At 38.6% G+C, this 17,926-nt stretch overlaps 1 protein-coding gene across 1 annotated transcript in view; it reads right to left on the bottom strand.

Annotated features, from left to right (window-relative positions):
- LOC126479317 (TBC1 domain family member 19) overlaps positions 1-17,799 on the bottom strand; it is a 192,907-nt gene extending 175,108 nt beyond the window's left edge. Inside the window, exons 1-2 of the mRNA XM_050103774.1 lie at positions 17,698-17,799; positions 2,976-3,164 (exon numbers count right to left, since the gene is read on the bottom strand). Of these exons, the coding sequence (XP_049959731.1) occupies positions 2,976-3,164; positions 17,698-17,799 (291 nt within the window). The remainder of the gene's footprint in view (positions 1-2,975; positions 3,165-17,697) is intronic.
- Between the last annotated feature and the right edge of the window lie 127 nt (positions 17,800-17,926).

Here is a 17,926-nt window from a genome sequence, read left to right as displayed (position 1 = left end):
ATGCCACTTCATAATAGTGATGCAAGACACTCATAAATTCATGAACCTTATTGTCAATATTGCTAGCACAATAGATATCCTTCCAATCAGTTTCATGGAACAGATGTGTGAGATTTGCTACATTATTTTTGTTGCCAGTTGATCTTTTATATGTGTGCTGGAGAGCTTCTGTCTGCTTATTTACACCTGGCATGGTCATACGCAGAACTGAGCAGTTGTGATTTGCTGTACCATTTGCTGTCTAATGTGCAAACAGATGACATTTCAATAGTAACAACAAAATCATCTGTTGCAGAGGAACTGGTATTAGTTGTTCTAGTAGGTTTGCTGTTTATGTTTTTCATGTTATAACATAGCAACTTTTCACCACTTTCTGGGAAACAGTGGAACAGCACAGAACTGGGGTATTTTGAATTGCAGTGTTGTAGTAATGTGTCCAACTTGGAGGTGATTATTGTTATGTTACCATCAGATAGATTGTAGATGCTTATAAGATTAAGAGAGTTAATATCTACTGTGTCGTGTTCAAAATGCTTTCCACAATTCATACACTTGGTTTTAAGTAATGTAATACATTCTACATTATCTCTAGCATGCATTAGATAGCCACATTGATTTTTGTTAGTTCTACAAAAATGCTTAACCATCTGAAAGCCTGGAAAGGAAAAATAGGCAGCTTCATCATCCTTAAGTAAATGCTCACCTATAGACAGATGACCTCAGAAGTTAGGTTGCGTAGTGCTCAGAGCCATTTTTGCTCACCTATACAAAACAAATCTATAGCGTGTTTGAGGCTTCCTAAAAATATTTGTAGTTCTAAATTTTTTCCTTATGCTTGGCATATTCTAGAAGAAAACACAAAATTTTTATTTTTTGTATTAGTGCACTGGTTTTGATCAACAATTTTTCTGCTTATAATGACTTATGATGTTGTTTTTGACAGGTGTTGGGCTGCTCAGTGGATCCTGTCCTAAAAAATCTTCTCATCACAGTATTTTAAGTAGTGTAACGTTATCTTGTTTGTATTGGGTAGTGCTTTTTATTTCTTCAAGTATTTTCTGTGACACAATTTGCTTTCAAAGACCAACTGATGGAGCCTAATTGGGAATCTGCACTCAATCACAGTGATGCCTACAATTCTGATGTTTTTAAAATGTTTACATATATTAAAAAACCACCTGTTAGCAGCATTAATTTTCTTGTTTATGTGGGACCAGTGTGGTAGGTCATGAGGGTGTGAAATGTTCACAAATAGAATGTTTGTGTGAGTCAGATGACCCAGACATTTCTTTAACTCCCAGCAGGCCATGAGTATTTCACTTTTATATGTTTTATTAGAGCCATCAGACTGGGTTATGAAATTGTTTGATGACAACTTAGCAATTGCTTCTGAGTGTTTATCCTTACTAATTTCCAAGAGGGAGGCCCCAGGCTTAGTAAAGCTCATGGATCTTACAGTTGATACTTCATTAATATGCGAGGCAATTGCATGTCTGGCTATCAGCAAGAATCATAAGTTTTCCTAAGCGATTGGAATCTTAACTGCGGCATACAGTATCTACGTAATTTTCTTTAGAGTCGTCTGGAAGTCATCTGGTTTTTCAGCAACTTGTTGACATGTGAGAAATTTGTATTGTGGCATTCGCTGGTAATGTTCCTTCACTAGATAGTGCAGAAATTCATCACTGACTACACTAAGCATCTTAAGGAATATCAGGCCTGCCACATGATACATTTCTGCAGGTATTACATTTCCACTCCATCACAGAGTTTTCTCTGCTTTGGATGACAGGTCCACCTTTCCACCTTAAAAGTGAAACTTTGCTTTGCACTTAACACAGACCACATCACTTTTTGCTATTTTCCTGCACTTTTCACAAACACTAATGATAAAGCTTTTATTTTCACAATTCCAGGTGTCAATTTCATGCTGCAATACACTGTCCAATTTATTCCTTTGTTCACTTGGTTTGTTACACATAGCATACAGTTTTCCTTCATAATCTTTTTGTTGCTTAAGTACCACTTCATAATCTCACTGATGCAATATTTGTTGATTAATTTTGGCCTAACTCCTCATTATATTTTGTACATACCCAGATTTTCTGCTTGGCGTCAGAACTCACACAGCTATTGTGGTACACTGCCTTGAATTCAATGCACATAATTCCCTTCGTCACCCTTCCTTTATATAAACAAAAGTTTTCTCATGTTTCTCACGTGTATTCATAGTAGGCCTCAGAGGTGCTAGCTTTGCTCCCACAGTTATATAATAAGTCTTTCTGTTTCCTCCTTGCATTTTTCATTCACTTTTGATATAAAACAACATGTACCACACATACTGTCATGGTGAATGATACAACTTTTACAAATACGACACTTTTGCACAGCATTATTCATAAAATTTATTGAACTCTTTTCAGTTCATTATCACTTAACTTTTTGTATTTTTCCTAATCACTTTTGTAATGCCTCTTCCTACATCAAACACATCTACCACTTTTCTGCTTTTTACTTCAAGTTAATGATCTTATTCATTTTATTATTTTGAACTCCTCTGAGAGAGAGGTTTTTCTGCCCTTTTCTCTCAAGATTCTCTTTTATATGAAGCGACATTTCGCTTCATTTGTCACTACCCCTGTTTCACTCTTACGTTTACTACAAATCTCATGGTTAATTGTTCATCTATCTCTTCTCATACTTTTCTACCTGTCCCCCCCCCCCCCCCCCCAATCACCCTCTCTATCCCCATCACCACCTGTTTAACCTTTTTGTAGACAAAATCACTTTTGCTCATTGTTAACTTGTTAACTTCAGAGAACACAGCATAAATACAAGGTACACACACACACACACACACACACACACACACACACACACACACACACACAATGAAGGTAAGTGCTTGAGGAAAACAAATAAAAATACTGCTAACCTCATATGATGTTATTGTATTTTAAGAAATATGTTATTACCTGTGCTTTCCGTAAGTATGCAAGTGGTTCCTTCAATGGATAACCATTCACACAGTCATAATTGTTATGAGATCTAATCCAGTGAAAGACAGTGTTTCGTAATTCTGTTTCCATTCCTGCTTGTCTAATTGCTTCAAGTAATGTTTCTTTGAAATTTGACTGCTTCACACAAGTGGATGACACCATTTTCTGTAGTAGTACCAATATGCAAAAAAGGTGAAAAAGACTACATTTAATACCTAATTTATCAAAAATATATGGTGGGGTTATGTTCAGTAAGTAGATTCATTCCTGGAGAAACTCAATATTCAATTCTGGCAACAATATGGTTTCACAAAAGGATAGGTATTTCAAGCCTAACAGAACCTGTTATAGGTGCATTAGAAAAGAAACACTCAGCATCTGTAATATTTCTGAATTTGTCTAAAGTCTTTGACACAGTCAACTGCACAGCACTAATTTAAGAATATGAAAGCTGTGGCATATGTGTATATGCAGCAAAATGGATAAAATTATATGTTGGTAGTAGAAAGCAGTACATGACCAAAGATTCTGGATGCAGATCTGAAATCAAGGCTATCAAGTGCAGTGAACCTCAAGATTCTGTACAGGGTCTGCTTTTGATGAACCTCTTCACAAATAATACTGAAGTCTGTGAGGAGGATCAAAACATTACAATATACTGATGACATAACATTATTAAATGCAGAAAAAATATGGAAACACTGGAAATAAGCATGTTTACTCAACTAATAACCCAATGCAGTGGTTCCTACAGAATAACTGAACCATAAATATAAAATAAAGATAATGTTCATCATATTCACAAATAAAGAAAAGGAAGATCAGAAGAGGTAGTTCTTTTTTGGTAATGATTTAGTATCCTTACCCATCAATTTTTACACAATTCAAAAACATAAGTTCTTCTATGGAATGGAATGAGTCGTCAAGGAGAAACTTTTTCAGTTTGTTTTCAACTTTCTGTTTCCTGTCTGTCAGACAATTTACATTGCTGGGTAAATGATTAACAATTTTGGTGCCAGTGTTGGTCACCTCTTTTTGCACTAGAAACAAACTTAATGTTTCTTATGTTATTGTAATTATGAAAATAATTATTCTTTTTGAAGTGCAGTGGATTATTTTCAACAAACTTTGTGAGGGAATAAATCTACTGTAAGCTGGTAGTAAAAATGCCCATCTCCTTACAACATGTCTATTAGCTGATCATGGTCAAACACAACAACAGGGAATCTTCTCTGCCTTCCCCCTCAACTGCTCTCCCTGTTTCCTGTTCCTGGGCTCTGCCAGCTTCTGCATCAGGGGTCTGTCTGATTCTGGTGCTATGGGGTCCGGTGCCACTGGCTCATCCGCCATCTCCTATTTCAGCACTACCAGCTCATGTGCAACCACCACCTATGGTGCTGCCTGCTCCAGCTGCATCTGCTTCAGTGCCTGCTCACATTTTGCAGGTGGCTGTAAGAGCTCCCAGTCTCATCTGCCACCCAGCTGCCTCCCCTCTGCCACAACAAGCCCAACACTCCCATGCCATGTCACATTTCACCTGGTCGATGCAGTCAAATCCAGCTCTCTTCCCGTGGATGGCAATGTCAACAAGGCCACTCTTCGTGCCTGTTTCCCTGTTTCCATTGAGACCACTTTTGCTCTCTCTTGACTGTTTGTGTGTTTCTGAATCACTTTACATTTTTCATTTCCATCTCAGGAACTTTCCACTCTGGCCTCTGTGCTCTCTTCCATGCCACTCAGGCTGTCCATTCCTGTGTTCTTCATATGTGCTTTTCTTTCCAAAGTGTCATTGTTCAGTGTTTTTCTCATGCTGCTCTGTGGCTTCAGCTTAGCAGTTTCTTTGCTGTGTCTTCTCTCTTACTAGACCTCTTTGCTGCCGGCAATCCCACTGTCACCACTGCAGCTACTCCCACGATCGACGCCAGGCCTCTCGCCAATGACACCAATGTCACCACTGTCCACTCTGAGGCTCATCTTGCAGTGACCTCTCACCCTGTCCCGGCAGACTTGGTTGTTGCTGTTCTGGCTGCATGGCTACCACGACTACCTCTTCTGCATCCAACCCTGCTCACCACCAGTCATCCCTGCTGTCACTGTTAGTTCTGTTGTGAGTTCTTCTGTGTCTGGACTGCATTCCCATCAATGCTTCACTGTCAGCTCAGCCTCTGTCTGTGTCTTTTCTGTTGCTGCCTATGGCCAACTGCTGCCATTTCTTATGAAGGTTCCTTGTGCTTCTTTTGTCAGGATCATTTTTCGTTGCCTGATTGCTTTCTTTTTTTATTCCATTCGGTACCTCATTCCCTGCCTCCTGTGCTTATCTGTGATGGCTACACCATCTCCATCAAGGGGTAAGGGGTGTAGTATGTGCAGGTCTGGGCCCCTGCACATTAGGCCACCACATTTATTTGATATGTTTTGCAGGCCAGCCATGACCCGTACATCAATCCAAAGCAGCTGTTTGTCAGCAGATTGCTGCACTGTTTGCTGTCAAGTCTCCTGCAGCAGCTAAGGTTCTGGGGGTGCAGGCCACAATACTACTTGGCACAGAAATTGAGTAAATAGCATTGCAGTCACAGAGGAATACTCGTGTCTGTGCAACCGAGTGTCCACGTGACTGCATGCCTGTGTTCTTCCGCATGAGCAGCTGCTACAACACCAGTGACAATGCTCGCTCGCACCATCACTGGGCTCTCAGCCACACCGTGCAACAGTCGCTACAGAAGACCCAATTTCCACCACTCATCATCTCTACGGATGACCGAGACTTTGTTCCTGTGGGTACCAGCCGCGTAATCACCACAGAAGACCATTTCTGTTGTATTCTTCAGTCATCACAGGACTTTTTCAGTTTTACTGCCTGCATGGACACTGTGGTGTGCATAATGTAAGACCTTCAGTACACACACCATCAGATTATTTGACTTGTCGCTCTAACAAAGTAGGCGAGTGTCAGTAATATGTCTCGTGGTCTTATCGTGCTGTGTTTATCTTCTGTTGTTAGGTGAGACGATAGAAATGCCACTGGCACACTTAGAGTAGCAGATTGACGGTGACCAACTTTAAACAGAGCTGGATTAATTTTCACACACATTTATTAAAATTATAGCAAGCATAAAAATTACTTAACTTGGTTCTGGATGCCATTTGCAATTGACAATCTGAAGCTCCTTTGGTATTGGTACGTTAATCTTATTCTCACATCTATCTGTGATACTTGACAAAAGTGTCTATACATTTATCTTCATGGCTATGTACAGGAATATGGTAATCTTATTAGGTGCAGACTGAAACTTGACAATAGACTGGTACAGACAAATTTAGAACTCGTACAGACTGGTACAGACTAATGCAGACTGGTACACACTGGTGCAGACAAATTCAGACTGGCACAGACTGGTGCAGACAAATGCAGACTGACTAATCGGAGGTCTATACACTCGTTATAATACCTCGCGTGTTCATGTATCACTGCGCAAGTGTGATCCGCGAGGAGAAAAGATTCTACGTTAGCAGAAATCTCATTGGCTGCGTTACATATTAATACGCGGATCGGCGGAAGCAGAATTTGGTTCTTCTCTATGGCAGCACCATCTCATAGTGCGGAGACGGACGAGCGCTGCGCCTGCTCTGTTGTGCTTAGCGGGATGCGCTCTAGTGGGAAAGTTGTGTACGTGCTGACTACGCGGAACTATGTACACAACAGACACCATCCTCAAACTGTACTAAACTGAGTTCATGTTCAATAAACAATATTACTTCAAGCATGCCAATCTATCACTTGGCAGGTACATTACTGTAAACAATGGTTGTGAAGTGCTTAATTTGTGTGATGTCAGTGACCTACGTAATGTTGGTGGGAAAGGGATTGGGTTGGTAAGTGTGACATCTTGCTGTGACAGCACATCGTGTCATAGTCACTTTGTAGTCAATTGATGAATGACCAGAAAGTTACTACACTTGTGTCATCATCAATTTTGTTACTGGTGGACTGCATAAATGTCTTCCATTCAGGAAGTGCTTGCACTTGTAGAGTGGGCTGCACTTGGTGGAGCCACTTACCACACAACCACAGCATATCTTGCAAGATAGGAGTCAACATGTCTGATGGAATGGTACTGATCATGTATAAATGCAGAATGGTAATCTGCTCTAATGAATTGCTTGACCTGTGTTCCATAACACATAGGTGAACTACTTCTGGTACAGAGGAACCAAATTTAAGGTTCTGGGTGTATTGAGATGTAGGGAGAGCTAAGGCTGGGTGATTCATTTTGCTTTCCTAAAGATTCAAAAACTATTCCAGCCACTGGTAGTGGAGGCAATGAAATCAACATTGTTGAATACATATTGACAGCATGTTACATTTGAGACAGGCTCTTCAGTGTGTAGACAGTTGACAAGCCAGCTGTTGAGCCTTTTTATTTTTATTTATTTATTTATTGTATTTTTTTACATGGAGACACCAACTGGTGTCTTTTGCAAACATCATAGCATTTTTTTACAAGTTTAGTACTATATATATATATATATATATATATATATATATATATATATATATATATATATATATAGGGCTATTACAAATGATTGAAGCGATTTCATAAATTCACTGTAGCTCCATTCATTGACATATGGTCACGACACACTACAGATACGTAGAAAAACTCATAAAGTTTTGTTCGGCTGAAGCCGCACTTCAGGTTTCTGCCGCCAGAGCGCTCGAGAGCGCAGTGAGACAAAATGGCGACAGGAGCCGAGAAAGCGTATGTCGTGCTTGAAATGCACTCACATCAGTCAGTCATAACAGTGCAACGACACTTCAGGACGAAGTTCAACAAAGATCCACCAACTGCTAACTCCATTCGGCGATGGTATACGCCGTTTAAAGCTTCTGGATGCCTCTGTAAGGGGAAATCAACGGGTCGGCCTGCAGTGAGCGAAGAAACGGTTGAACGCGTGCGGGCAAGTTTCACGCGTAGCCCGCGGAAGTCGACGAATAAAGCAAGCAGGGAGCTAAACGTACCACAGGATGGTGCTCCACCGCACTTCCATCATGATGTTCGGCATTTCTTAAACAGGAGATTGCAAAACCGATGGATCGGTCGTGGTGGAAATCATGATCAGCAATTAATGTGATGGCGTCCACGCTCTCCCGACTTAACCCCATGCGATTTCTTTCTGTGGGGTTATGTGAAAGATTCAGTGTTTAAACCTCCTCTACCAAGAAACGTGCCAGAACTGCGAGCTTGCATCAACAATGCTTTCGAACTCATTGATGGGGACATGCTGCGCCGAGTGTGGGAGGAACTTGATTATCGGCTTGATGTCTGCCGAATCACTAAAGGGGCACATATCGAACATTTGGGAATGCCTAAAAAAACTTTTTGAGGTTTTGTATGTGTGTGCAAAGCATTGTGAAAATATCTCAAATAATAAAGTTATTGTAGAGCTGTGAAATCGCTTCAATCATTTGTAATAACCCTGTATATATATATATATATATATATATATATATAGACACACACACACAATAATTTGTTTTAGTTTAATATTAATATTCACTTAAAAGAGTATAAACACTTGTCAATCAAGAAATGTTTCAGTTTCACTTTAAATAAGTTTCCTTTGTGGCACCTTATAGAGCTTGGTAATCTGGGAATGCCTAAAAAAACTTTTTGAGGTTTTGTATGTGTGTGCAAAGCATTGTGAAAATATCTCAAATAATAAAGTTATTGTAGAGCTGTGAAATCGCTTCAATCATTTGTAATAACCCTGTATATATATATATATATATATATATATATATATATATATATATATATATATATATATATATATATATATATATATATATATATATAGACACACACACACAATAATTTGTTTTAGTTTAATATTAATATTCACTTAAAAGAGTATAAACACTTGTCAATCAAGAAATGTTTCAGTTTCACTTTAAATAAGTTTCCTTTGTGGCACCTTATAGAGCTTGGTAATCTGTTGTACCATATTTGACCACTAATGCATGGACTATGGTCTGTTGTTTTTAATTTTGTTCTTTGTCTGTAGTAGCAGTCTTTATTTCTTGTATTGTAGGCATGCATGTCAGAGCACTTTGTTTCTTTGTTTTGATGTGTCACAAAAAATATAATTAATTTGTAAACATACAGTGAGTAGACTGTGAGGTATTTATGATGAACAAAGATTTCCCTGCATAAATCTCTATACCCTAATCCATGGATAATTCTGATTGCTCTTTTCTGTAGGGTTAATATTCTGTTCATATGTATGTCGGCAGCACAACCCCATATCTCTATCCCGTAATTAATCTGTGCAAAAATGGTTCCATAATAAATTGTTTTTAATGTCTGATGTGGAATTACTTTTGATAACTGGCTGATTAGATGTAATGAATTGCTGATTTTATTGCATAAAAATTTGATATGGTTTACCCATCTTAGATTTTCATCTAGGTGAATACCTAGAAATCTGTAGCCTTCTGAGTCCACTACTTCAATTCCACCTATGTTACTGATAGAGGTTTGGTGTGAGTTTGTAAGTTTAAATGGCAATAACTGAGATTTACTGATACTAACTTTCAAACCTTGATCTTGGAAATAAGTAGTTATTTGCTGTAGTCCCTCAGTTGCTACCAATGTTAACTCATCATTTTGTTTACCAAGAAATAACAGTGAGGTATTGTCTGCATAGGTTACCAATTGGGAGTTAAAAGGTTGCTCTATATCATTTATGTACATTAGGAAAAGGAAAGGGCCCAAAATTGAGTCCTGGGGTACACCTTTTGTGACTGTCTCATATTTGGACTGGAAATTAGTGATCTGATTATTGATTTTGTAAGTCAGCTTTGTACACTGCATGCGGTTAAATAAATATGTAGCCAACAATTGCATGGATGCAGCATTTACATTGTATGACTCAAGTTTACTTAAAAGTAACTCATGGTTTACCGAGTCAAAGGCTTTAGTAAGGTCTAGAAATTTGCCAGCTGTTTGCATTCCTTGATCAAGGGCACCATACGTTTTGTAAAGAAATTCCGTAATTGCTGTGATAGTACTATGATCTTTTCGGAATCCGTGTTGTGTCTCTGTTAGGAACTTATTTTTCAAGAAATAGTCACTAAGTTGTGTCAGCAGCACAACTTCAAATACTTTGCTGAAGACAGGTATTAATGATATGGGCCTGAAATTTGAAACCTCTTCCATGGATCCTTTTTTATGCACTGGTTTAACTGTGCTTCATTTCAATACATTTGGAAATGTATGTTCTCTGATACTGCAGTTTACCAGATGGGTGATTATTTTAACTAATTCCTTATTACATTTTTTAATCACGATACTACTCAAACCATCCCATCCAGATGAGAACTTATTCTTTAGGTTATTTATTATCCTGCCTATTTCTTTTTCACTTACTTGTTTGAATTCAAAAGGTGGCTCTTCAAAGGGGCAGAGCTTTGCCTCACTACTCACAACTGTGTTATTAATTGGACTAACAGCTGCAGATATAAAGTATTTATTGAAAACATTGCAGACTTTATTAGGATCTTTAATTGTGTTTCCTTCATGTCTTATAATTAAAATTTCAGTTTCTGGCTTCGGTGTGGCTTTGCGAAATTGATTTACAATTCTCCATGAGGTCTTGGCTATATTGTCTGATTGAGCTATTTCACTGCTGTATATCTGTTTTCTTAGATTTGTAAGCTCTTTCTTAAAGATTTTCTTGGCTTTGTTGTACTTGGCCTTAAAAACCTGCAGGTTTGTTGACTAGTGTAACACATCCAGGTCCTGGATGTTTTGCCTGAGTTTTATCATATTTGCTGGAAGTATCAGTCTGTTGGTTTTTGCACTTTGGTTATGGGTGAACACTCTTTGTATTTTATTAACAGGGCAGCATCTGTCAAAGTGTCTTAGCATAGTATCATAAAATTTGGCCCATTTGTTTTCAGATCCTTCAGTCTGGTAAACCAGATCCCAGTCCTCTATAGCTAATTTATTTCTTAGGGCAAGGATGTTACCCTCTTTTAGGATTCTTTTATTTTCGATAACTTTTGTCATTTTTGGGATGCTTGTGTTTACATACTCTACAAGCTGGCATTTGTGGTCAGAGTAGTGAAAATACATATTCCAGGACCTAACACTGTCTTTAATATGTTTACATAGTATAACGTAATCAATTCTGCTAGATGTGGACTTTGTTACCCTGGTATCACTATTTACTACATTTATGAGATTATATGAGTTAAGAGTATCTATTAACCTCATATTACACAAACTGGAAGATTTTGCCTCAATATTCAGATCACCAAGTATAGTTAGGTCACTGGGACCACAACGTCCCACTACTCTACTGAATATGTCTATAAAGCTAACTACATCAGCCTTTGGTGGATAGTAAATCCCAATAACTTTATGTTTTCTCATAACCTCTCTACACTCTTTGGTGTGGACTTCAATGCCTGTCACTTCAATCAAGCCTTCTTCGTTGTACTGGTCTAGATAGTTTATTTTCTTGTACTCGAGATTCTCACTAATGTAAACTGCCACACCACCACCCTTATGTTGCTGTCTACAATAACTATTTGCTAAGGAGTAGCCCTCTAGTTTACAGTAAATAATTTCATCAGAATTTAATCCATGCTCAGTTAACACTACTATATGAGGTGACTGTTCACTTACAAAAACCTGTAATATATTAAGCTTGTTTCTAAGGTACTGTATGTTTAGGTGCATGAGCCTTAGTGGTATTTTTAACTGGTCACTCTGATTATCTTCCTTTAAAATGCACTGAGTTGGTTCACTTACAGAAGTTCTGGATCCAGGCACTAAAAGTGTTCCTGTTCTTCGGCGATCTTGCATTTCTCGATCTACTACCCAACCTGGCTTCTGTCTGTCTAGTTGTCAAGGTAGCTGTTGAGGTGCCTTCTTGCTCCGTACAGTCCGAGGAGTTGCCGAGCTGCCTGGTGTTGCAGTAACTGGAGTTGTATACTCCACCACATTTGATTGAGTAAGTGATGCTGAAGAGTCTGCAGTTGATGCAACAGCTTCTGTTGTTTTAACTAGCTGGCTTGGCCAGTTGTTTTTACCCAGTCCTGGGAATTTGTTAGTTGCTTTACTTTCCCACAAAAACATGTCACTTTGAACTCTGGGTTTTATTGGTCTTGAGGACGGCTAATTTAACAACTGCAAATAAATACTCACCTAACAAACAAAAATAAGTCCTTTATATGAACACGACCTCCGTGAAGTTATTTTTTCTATTCAGATTAGAGACCTGGTAAGCAAATGCTGAGGAGCTATAGCCTGTCTGTAAACTGAGCAGCAGACATGGTGTGCAAAGTTGCTTTTCTTGGAAGAACAGGGAATTATTTCAGAAAAATTGTGACATTCACAACCTCAACAGAAGACAAGTGAAAAATTTCCACTAAGGCTCTGCAACTTTCACTAAAGTACACAGGGGAGTCACTGAGACAGGTACAAAAGTATACCATAAGCTTTCCATCAATACAAAAATGGAAATTAATAATGTACAGATTTTCAATGGGAAATTAAAGATATTCTTCATAAAATATTCTTAGAGTTATATGGCATGCTTTAGTACAACAGCAGAGGAGCCCATTAGTTTAAAACACACTCTTAAAAGCAAAAATATGATGATGAAGTGTAGATTTGTTTTTGTTGTTAGTATATAAATGTGTAGGTACTCTGAGAAGAAATATTATATTTTAATTTGGTTCAAATGGCTCTAAGCACTATGGGACTCAACTGCTGTGGTCATAAGTCCCCTAGAACTTAGAACTACTTAAACCTAACTAACCTAAGGACATCACACACATCCATGCCCGAGGCAGGATTCGAACCTGCGACCGTAGCGGTCGTGCGGTTCCAGACTGTAGCACCTTTAACCGCTCGGCCACTCTGGCCGGTTTTTAATTTGGAAAATGTGCATTTATTTGTATATGTCATTAGGATTAAAATGTGTACTTTCATTTATTTTACTATTTTAACCATTCACTTAACTGAATGTCTGTCAAGGACACATTTTAATGTTATGAGCAACCAACAATTCTTAGCAAATAAGTAAATAGCCTAGTATACTGCATATGTGATACAAAAAATGTTCATCTAATACTGTATTACTCCACTTGCCTAGTTCTGGATATCTGGTACACTAGTGGTACAATATGTAATCAACAGGACGAAATTAAAAAAAAAAAAATAAAGTAAAAATAAAAAAATAAAAATCTACAGCAAAAACTCTGCAGCTGCCATACAGGATGACTAAGAATCAACTTCCCCCAAGCAATATAGAACAGGATGCAGAGATTTAGTAGTTTTGTCCATATGCATTTCTTGCTTTAGTCCTATTTGTAATTCATACCAAATATGTCTACTCCATGTAGTGTTAACACACTTTATGGAAAATAAATATCCCCTGGCATATCTGCACACTCTGTTGTTAGTGCAGGATGTATACGACCCGGGACAACCGGGAAAAACCCGGGAATTTTTTCATCCGGAAGAAAACCGGGAAAAACCCGGGAATTTTTCGGAATTCCGGGAATTTTTCATTGTTTTAGCTTCTAGTTAAATTTTTGTAGTTTTGGTTGCAGAACTGATTCTCTAGCAAAGAATGTTATTGTATCCTGCTACTGGAGAATGATACTACAGCAATAAAATATAAACGAGAGGGAAAAAAATGAAACTTCAGTGGCAAAGGAAATGTGCAGTTTACAACAACAAAACACCGTGCACGCACAAGCGTCTGCAAATAGCAAAAATATGTCAAAAGCCGTAGGGCTCAGACTATAATTCTTCGTAACAATAAACCGCTTGCTATGAGCATGACGTCACAACCGTTCACATTAGGTTTGATTGACCAGTTGCCAGCGGTCTGTTGCGCATGCGCATTTGACTCGCGTAAAAGCAGTACTTCTCCCGCTTCCCGCTATTTGAAGTTCGGCTGTTAGCTGTATCGGCAGTAGCAGCAAACAGCCAGATGCAAACGAGAAAAATGTTTCTCGCGCGCCCTAGCTGCCAGATTCGCGCTTGCACAGAGTTGTCTGAGTTGTAGTGGGGAGGGGGCTAGTCTCCACGTGACCCGTGTTACGTTAAGTGATTTCGCTGCTTCTCTTCGTGTACAGCTCCCACGTCAAATGAAAACAAAACGGATTTCTGTGGCCGGGAGCTATCAAGTGAATTAAAATTACGGAGGACAAAAATATACTATTAATTTCAGTTTTCCGATTTGATTTTATTTCCAAGTTAGTAGCAGCCAAGATTTAATCGCCTTGCAGAACAATGAAGTTATTTTTGCAAGTTTGCTAAAGAAATTTGGCTTTATTAATCTTTCCGCTGAGGCAATCATTTTATATGAAACGAAGTGTTTCATTCTACAGTATTGGCTAGTTCCAATTGTTCGCTGAATTTCAAGTGCACGTTGTCATCTTCTGCCATGTATGGCATCATGCCATAATAAAGAACCAAAAATGAGATCGTAGAATACTGGTACACCAAGAAAATTTACATCCCAAAAACCACACTGAAAAGCTTAATATCAGATGGGACCCACTTCATTGTGAATCTGGAAAAAGCCAATTTGCGCTTCAAGCCGAATTATGCATTTTAGTACGGTTTACGAAATTCCGATGCGCTTTGGAGTATCCTCTGATGCCCTGTTTCTTTTATTGTGTAATGTAAGCTCTGTTAGTGCTTTATACACACGAACATGCGGGCTTCCTACACCACTGTAGTTGCACACACGCAATAATGCCTGTTTTCTGGCAACTGGTAAATCGAACCTATTTCTAACAGTCTCTGGATAGTATTGCGAACGGTGGTTAGAAAAGCGTCACTTTCAAAGTAAATTTCTTTTTACGCAAGATGAATTACGTTACGTGTGAGAAAGTGGGATGGGTATCTAAATCACAGAGCGTTCGAAACTGAACATTTTGAGGACCAGCCACTTACAAGAATTTCGAGCCGAAACATTTATGTCATGATTTTAAATTTACTGGCACCTTCGTGTGATGTATCTTAAAGTATAACACACGCAAACAAAATCAATATTACATGTGAAAGTTTGGCTTCTGTTGTAGAGTGTTAATCTTAGAGACCAATATTATATGTGAAGGCTTAGGTTTCTTGTAGATATACGGTGCTGTGTACATTAATGTAAACCGTTTAACTTTTCCTCTTGTGTGTTTTAAATGGGATATCCGGGAATTTTTTTTCCTTGTCCCCGTATACACCCTGTAGTGATTCATAAGGTGAGCAGTGGAAACGTCTAGCCTATATAACTTGGTGAAACACCTCATAGTTGCTTGTTGTGATGTGCTGTGGTAAAAAGAATGGAGAATAGTGCCTGCTCGCTCCTCGTTTTATGGGCTTGTGAAGGAAGGTAGTGCATGAACACAATTTAGTGACATACCGTCCCTCATGCTTCTTACCTCCACACCTGCCTTACCACGTGTTTGCAACCCCAGAATGCAATTTATCCCTTAACACAGTTCTATTGCACATATATGTGGTACAAACATTTATTATTTTTCTTAATCCACATTATTTAACAATACACATTAATTTTATGTCATTAAAACACTATTCTTAAAACCTGCGATTTTTCCATCCTTTGCAATGCAGGAACTATTAATCCCAGAGGAAAAACGAATATGACCTTTTTTATTGCAGATTTGATAAAGCTTACAGATGAAATGGCACAATGAAATAAAATAATAATATAATGAAATAATAAGTAACCAGTTGCACAGAGGAAATTTAATTTCTTTACCAGTTTTGGACATTTAGCACCCTTCTTCAGAAAGTTACAGCTATAGCATAATTTGCGAGTGTCAATAACAAAGTGCATATGGCAAAATGCCGTGGTCATGAATATTCGCGCAGACGGACACTCAGTGCGGTGGCTGAAGGGGGCGACTGGAAATGGGAAATGCCTTTACGGTTGCTTTCATCAGCTAATCCGCTGAGTGTCAATTTAGTTTACACAGTTTAGTTTCACAGTCTCTACATAAAAGTAGCACAAATAAGCGAAACAAGTGCAGACATCACTTACTTTCGATAGAAGCCCTGGTTTTCGAGATAGTCGAGAAAAACATATAAAAGTCACCTTCAAATGACCCCTCCCCCCTTCACCACGTTCACACCCCGTCGATCAGGAAATTTTCTTATTCATCACACTTCCTCGACCACCGAATAAAAATTTGTGACTAATTACATTTTTTCCCTTTCCCTATGATGACTGGACTTAAAGACAATATGCATAGGCTAACCGTATCTGTTGTCAACAATAACTACATTTTTCACAGGGGAAAACCGGTAAATCACAAGAAGTTCAGTAAAGTAAGACAAATGGGGAGGCCATCCACTGGCTAAGGTCACAGCGCCACCAATATCGGTCGTTTCTGCCGACGAATGACATCGGCCGATGTTTTCATATCAGTAAGCCACTACATGCGCAGTAACAATGTAGCCAATCTCATCGCCTGAACGTAGACATTAGACGAAAATCGGTGAAACTCAAATGAGTTTGTTTTCTTCGGTCATGCTGGCCGACACAACGCGAAACAAGGGCTGTAAGAAACTGACAGGTCTGAAGGCCAATTCACAAGGTTTCTTGGGAAGGAAGTTTTGTCACGTCGGCCGTGAGTTTAGCCGGCTGACGTTATCCGTCCGTTGTTGATCACGTGACCCGTCCAAGCTCATTTCCTCTCGATACACGCCCATCACAAATCTCTGTAATTCGTTTCGTTGTGGTTTTCGTGGTTAATATCAATTGTTTTTTGTTCATTATTTGTTATGAATTGTTTCGTTTCGTTATTTCTTTTGTCAAAATTTATAGTAAATGACGAAAGATTAATTGATGCCTTGAGGGAACAATTGAACTGAACGACGTGGGCGTACTAAAATACTTGCTCTCAACTACATTTATAAAGTAAATTTTTATACAAACTGATACGGTATTTAATATCTTACAATGAAATGCATTGCAATATGGCTCCAAATTGAAGTGAAAAGAGTACTGTGTGGGTAGAATCAGACTGATTAGTAGGTGGAATTTATTTGTATGTTGTCAGGCATTTCTACCGTTTCATAAAGAAATGGACGGAAACACTTAGAAACTGCAAGTTTTTTTGTTTAAACATACGTTTGTGGAAGACTTATTTATTGTTAACCAGCTCTCTGAACTGTGTGTGAAACAGATTAGTTAGCATCAGCGGTCAATGTTTATTTTTATACCGGTACGTATTTTCAAAAATCTTACCAAGAACCCAAAGAACGGCAGCAAATGTATGAGGGTGAACGGAAAGGTTAACGGTGTAGGGGGCGGGGAAGGGAGCGCTAACCGAATAATTTGTCGCTTGTGTGAAAAAATGAGGGGGCGGGGGAGGCAAATGATACCAAATATTGTTTTAGGACTCACTGTGAATTTACAAATAAAGGCTATTTCTAACACAAAAGTAGTTATTTACGACTAACTACAGCTCAAAATTCAGAAGGTGAAGGAAAACTAAGAAGCTTAACAATCGAAAAAATAAATGCACACACACTCAATCGCGGGCGCGCACACACATTCGGGCCTGTAAGAAAAGCGAAATTAGATTTGCTGTGCAGTTGTCAGCATGGTCCAACGTGCTACAAAACAACTTCGTCCATAGCCCTACCTGTATCTCCGAATAGAAATTTTTGTAACTACTCATTTTCTTGATTTCTTCAGTAAGCCTTTCAGCTGTAAAATGTATGCTTTTATCTTTCATGTCATCCATTTTCGTCAATGTATAATGAGATGATAGTTCGACAGGACTTCCTGCAGTCGTCTGGCAGCTGGGAGCGTGTTTATCAACGTCGCCAAGGCAACAGACAACGCATCCCGCTTAGTGGCCACAAACGCAT

Source organism: Schistocerca serialis, chromosome 1 (genome assembly GCF_023864345.2).
Source record: "Schistocerca serialis cubense isolate TAMUIC-IGC-003099 chromosome 1, iqSchSeri2.2, whole genome shotgun sequence".
NCBI classification, from domain to species: Eukaryota; Metazoa; Arthropoda; class Insecta; order Orthoptera; family Acrididae; genus Schistocerca; species Schistocerca serialis.
Note: the sequence above shows the minus strand (reverse complement) of the source record. Positions and strands in the feature narration are given on the sequence as shown.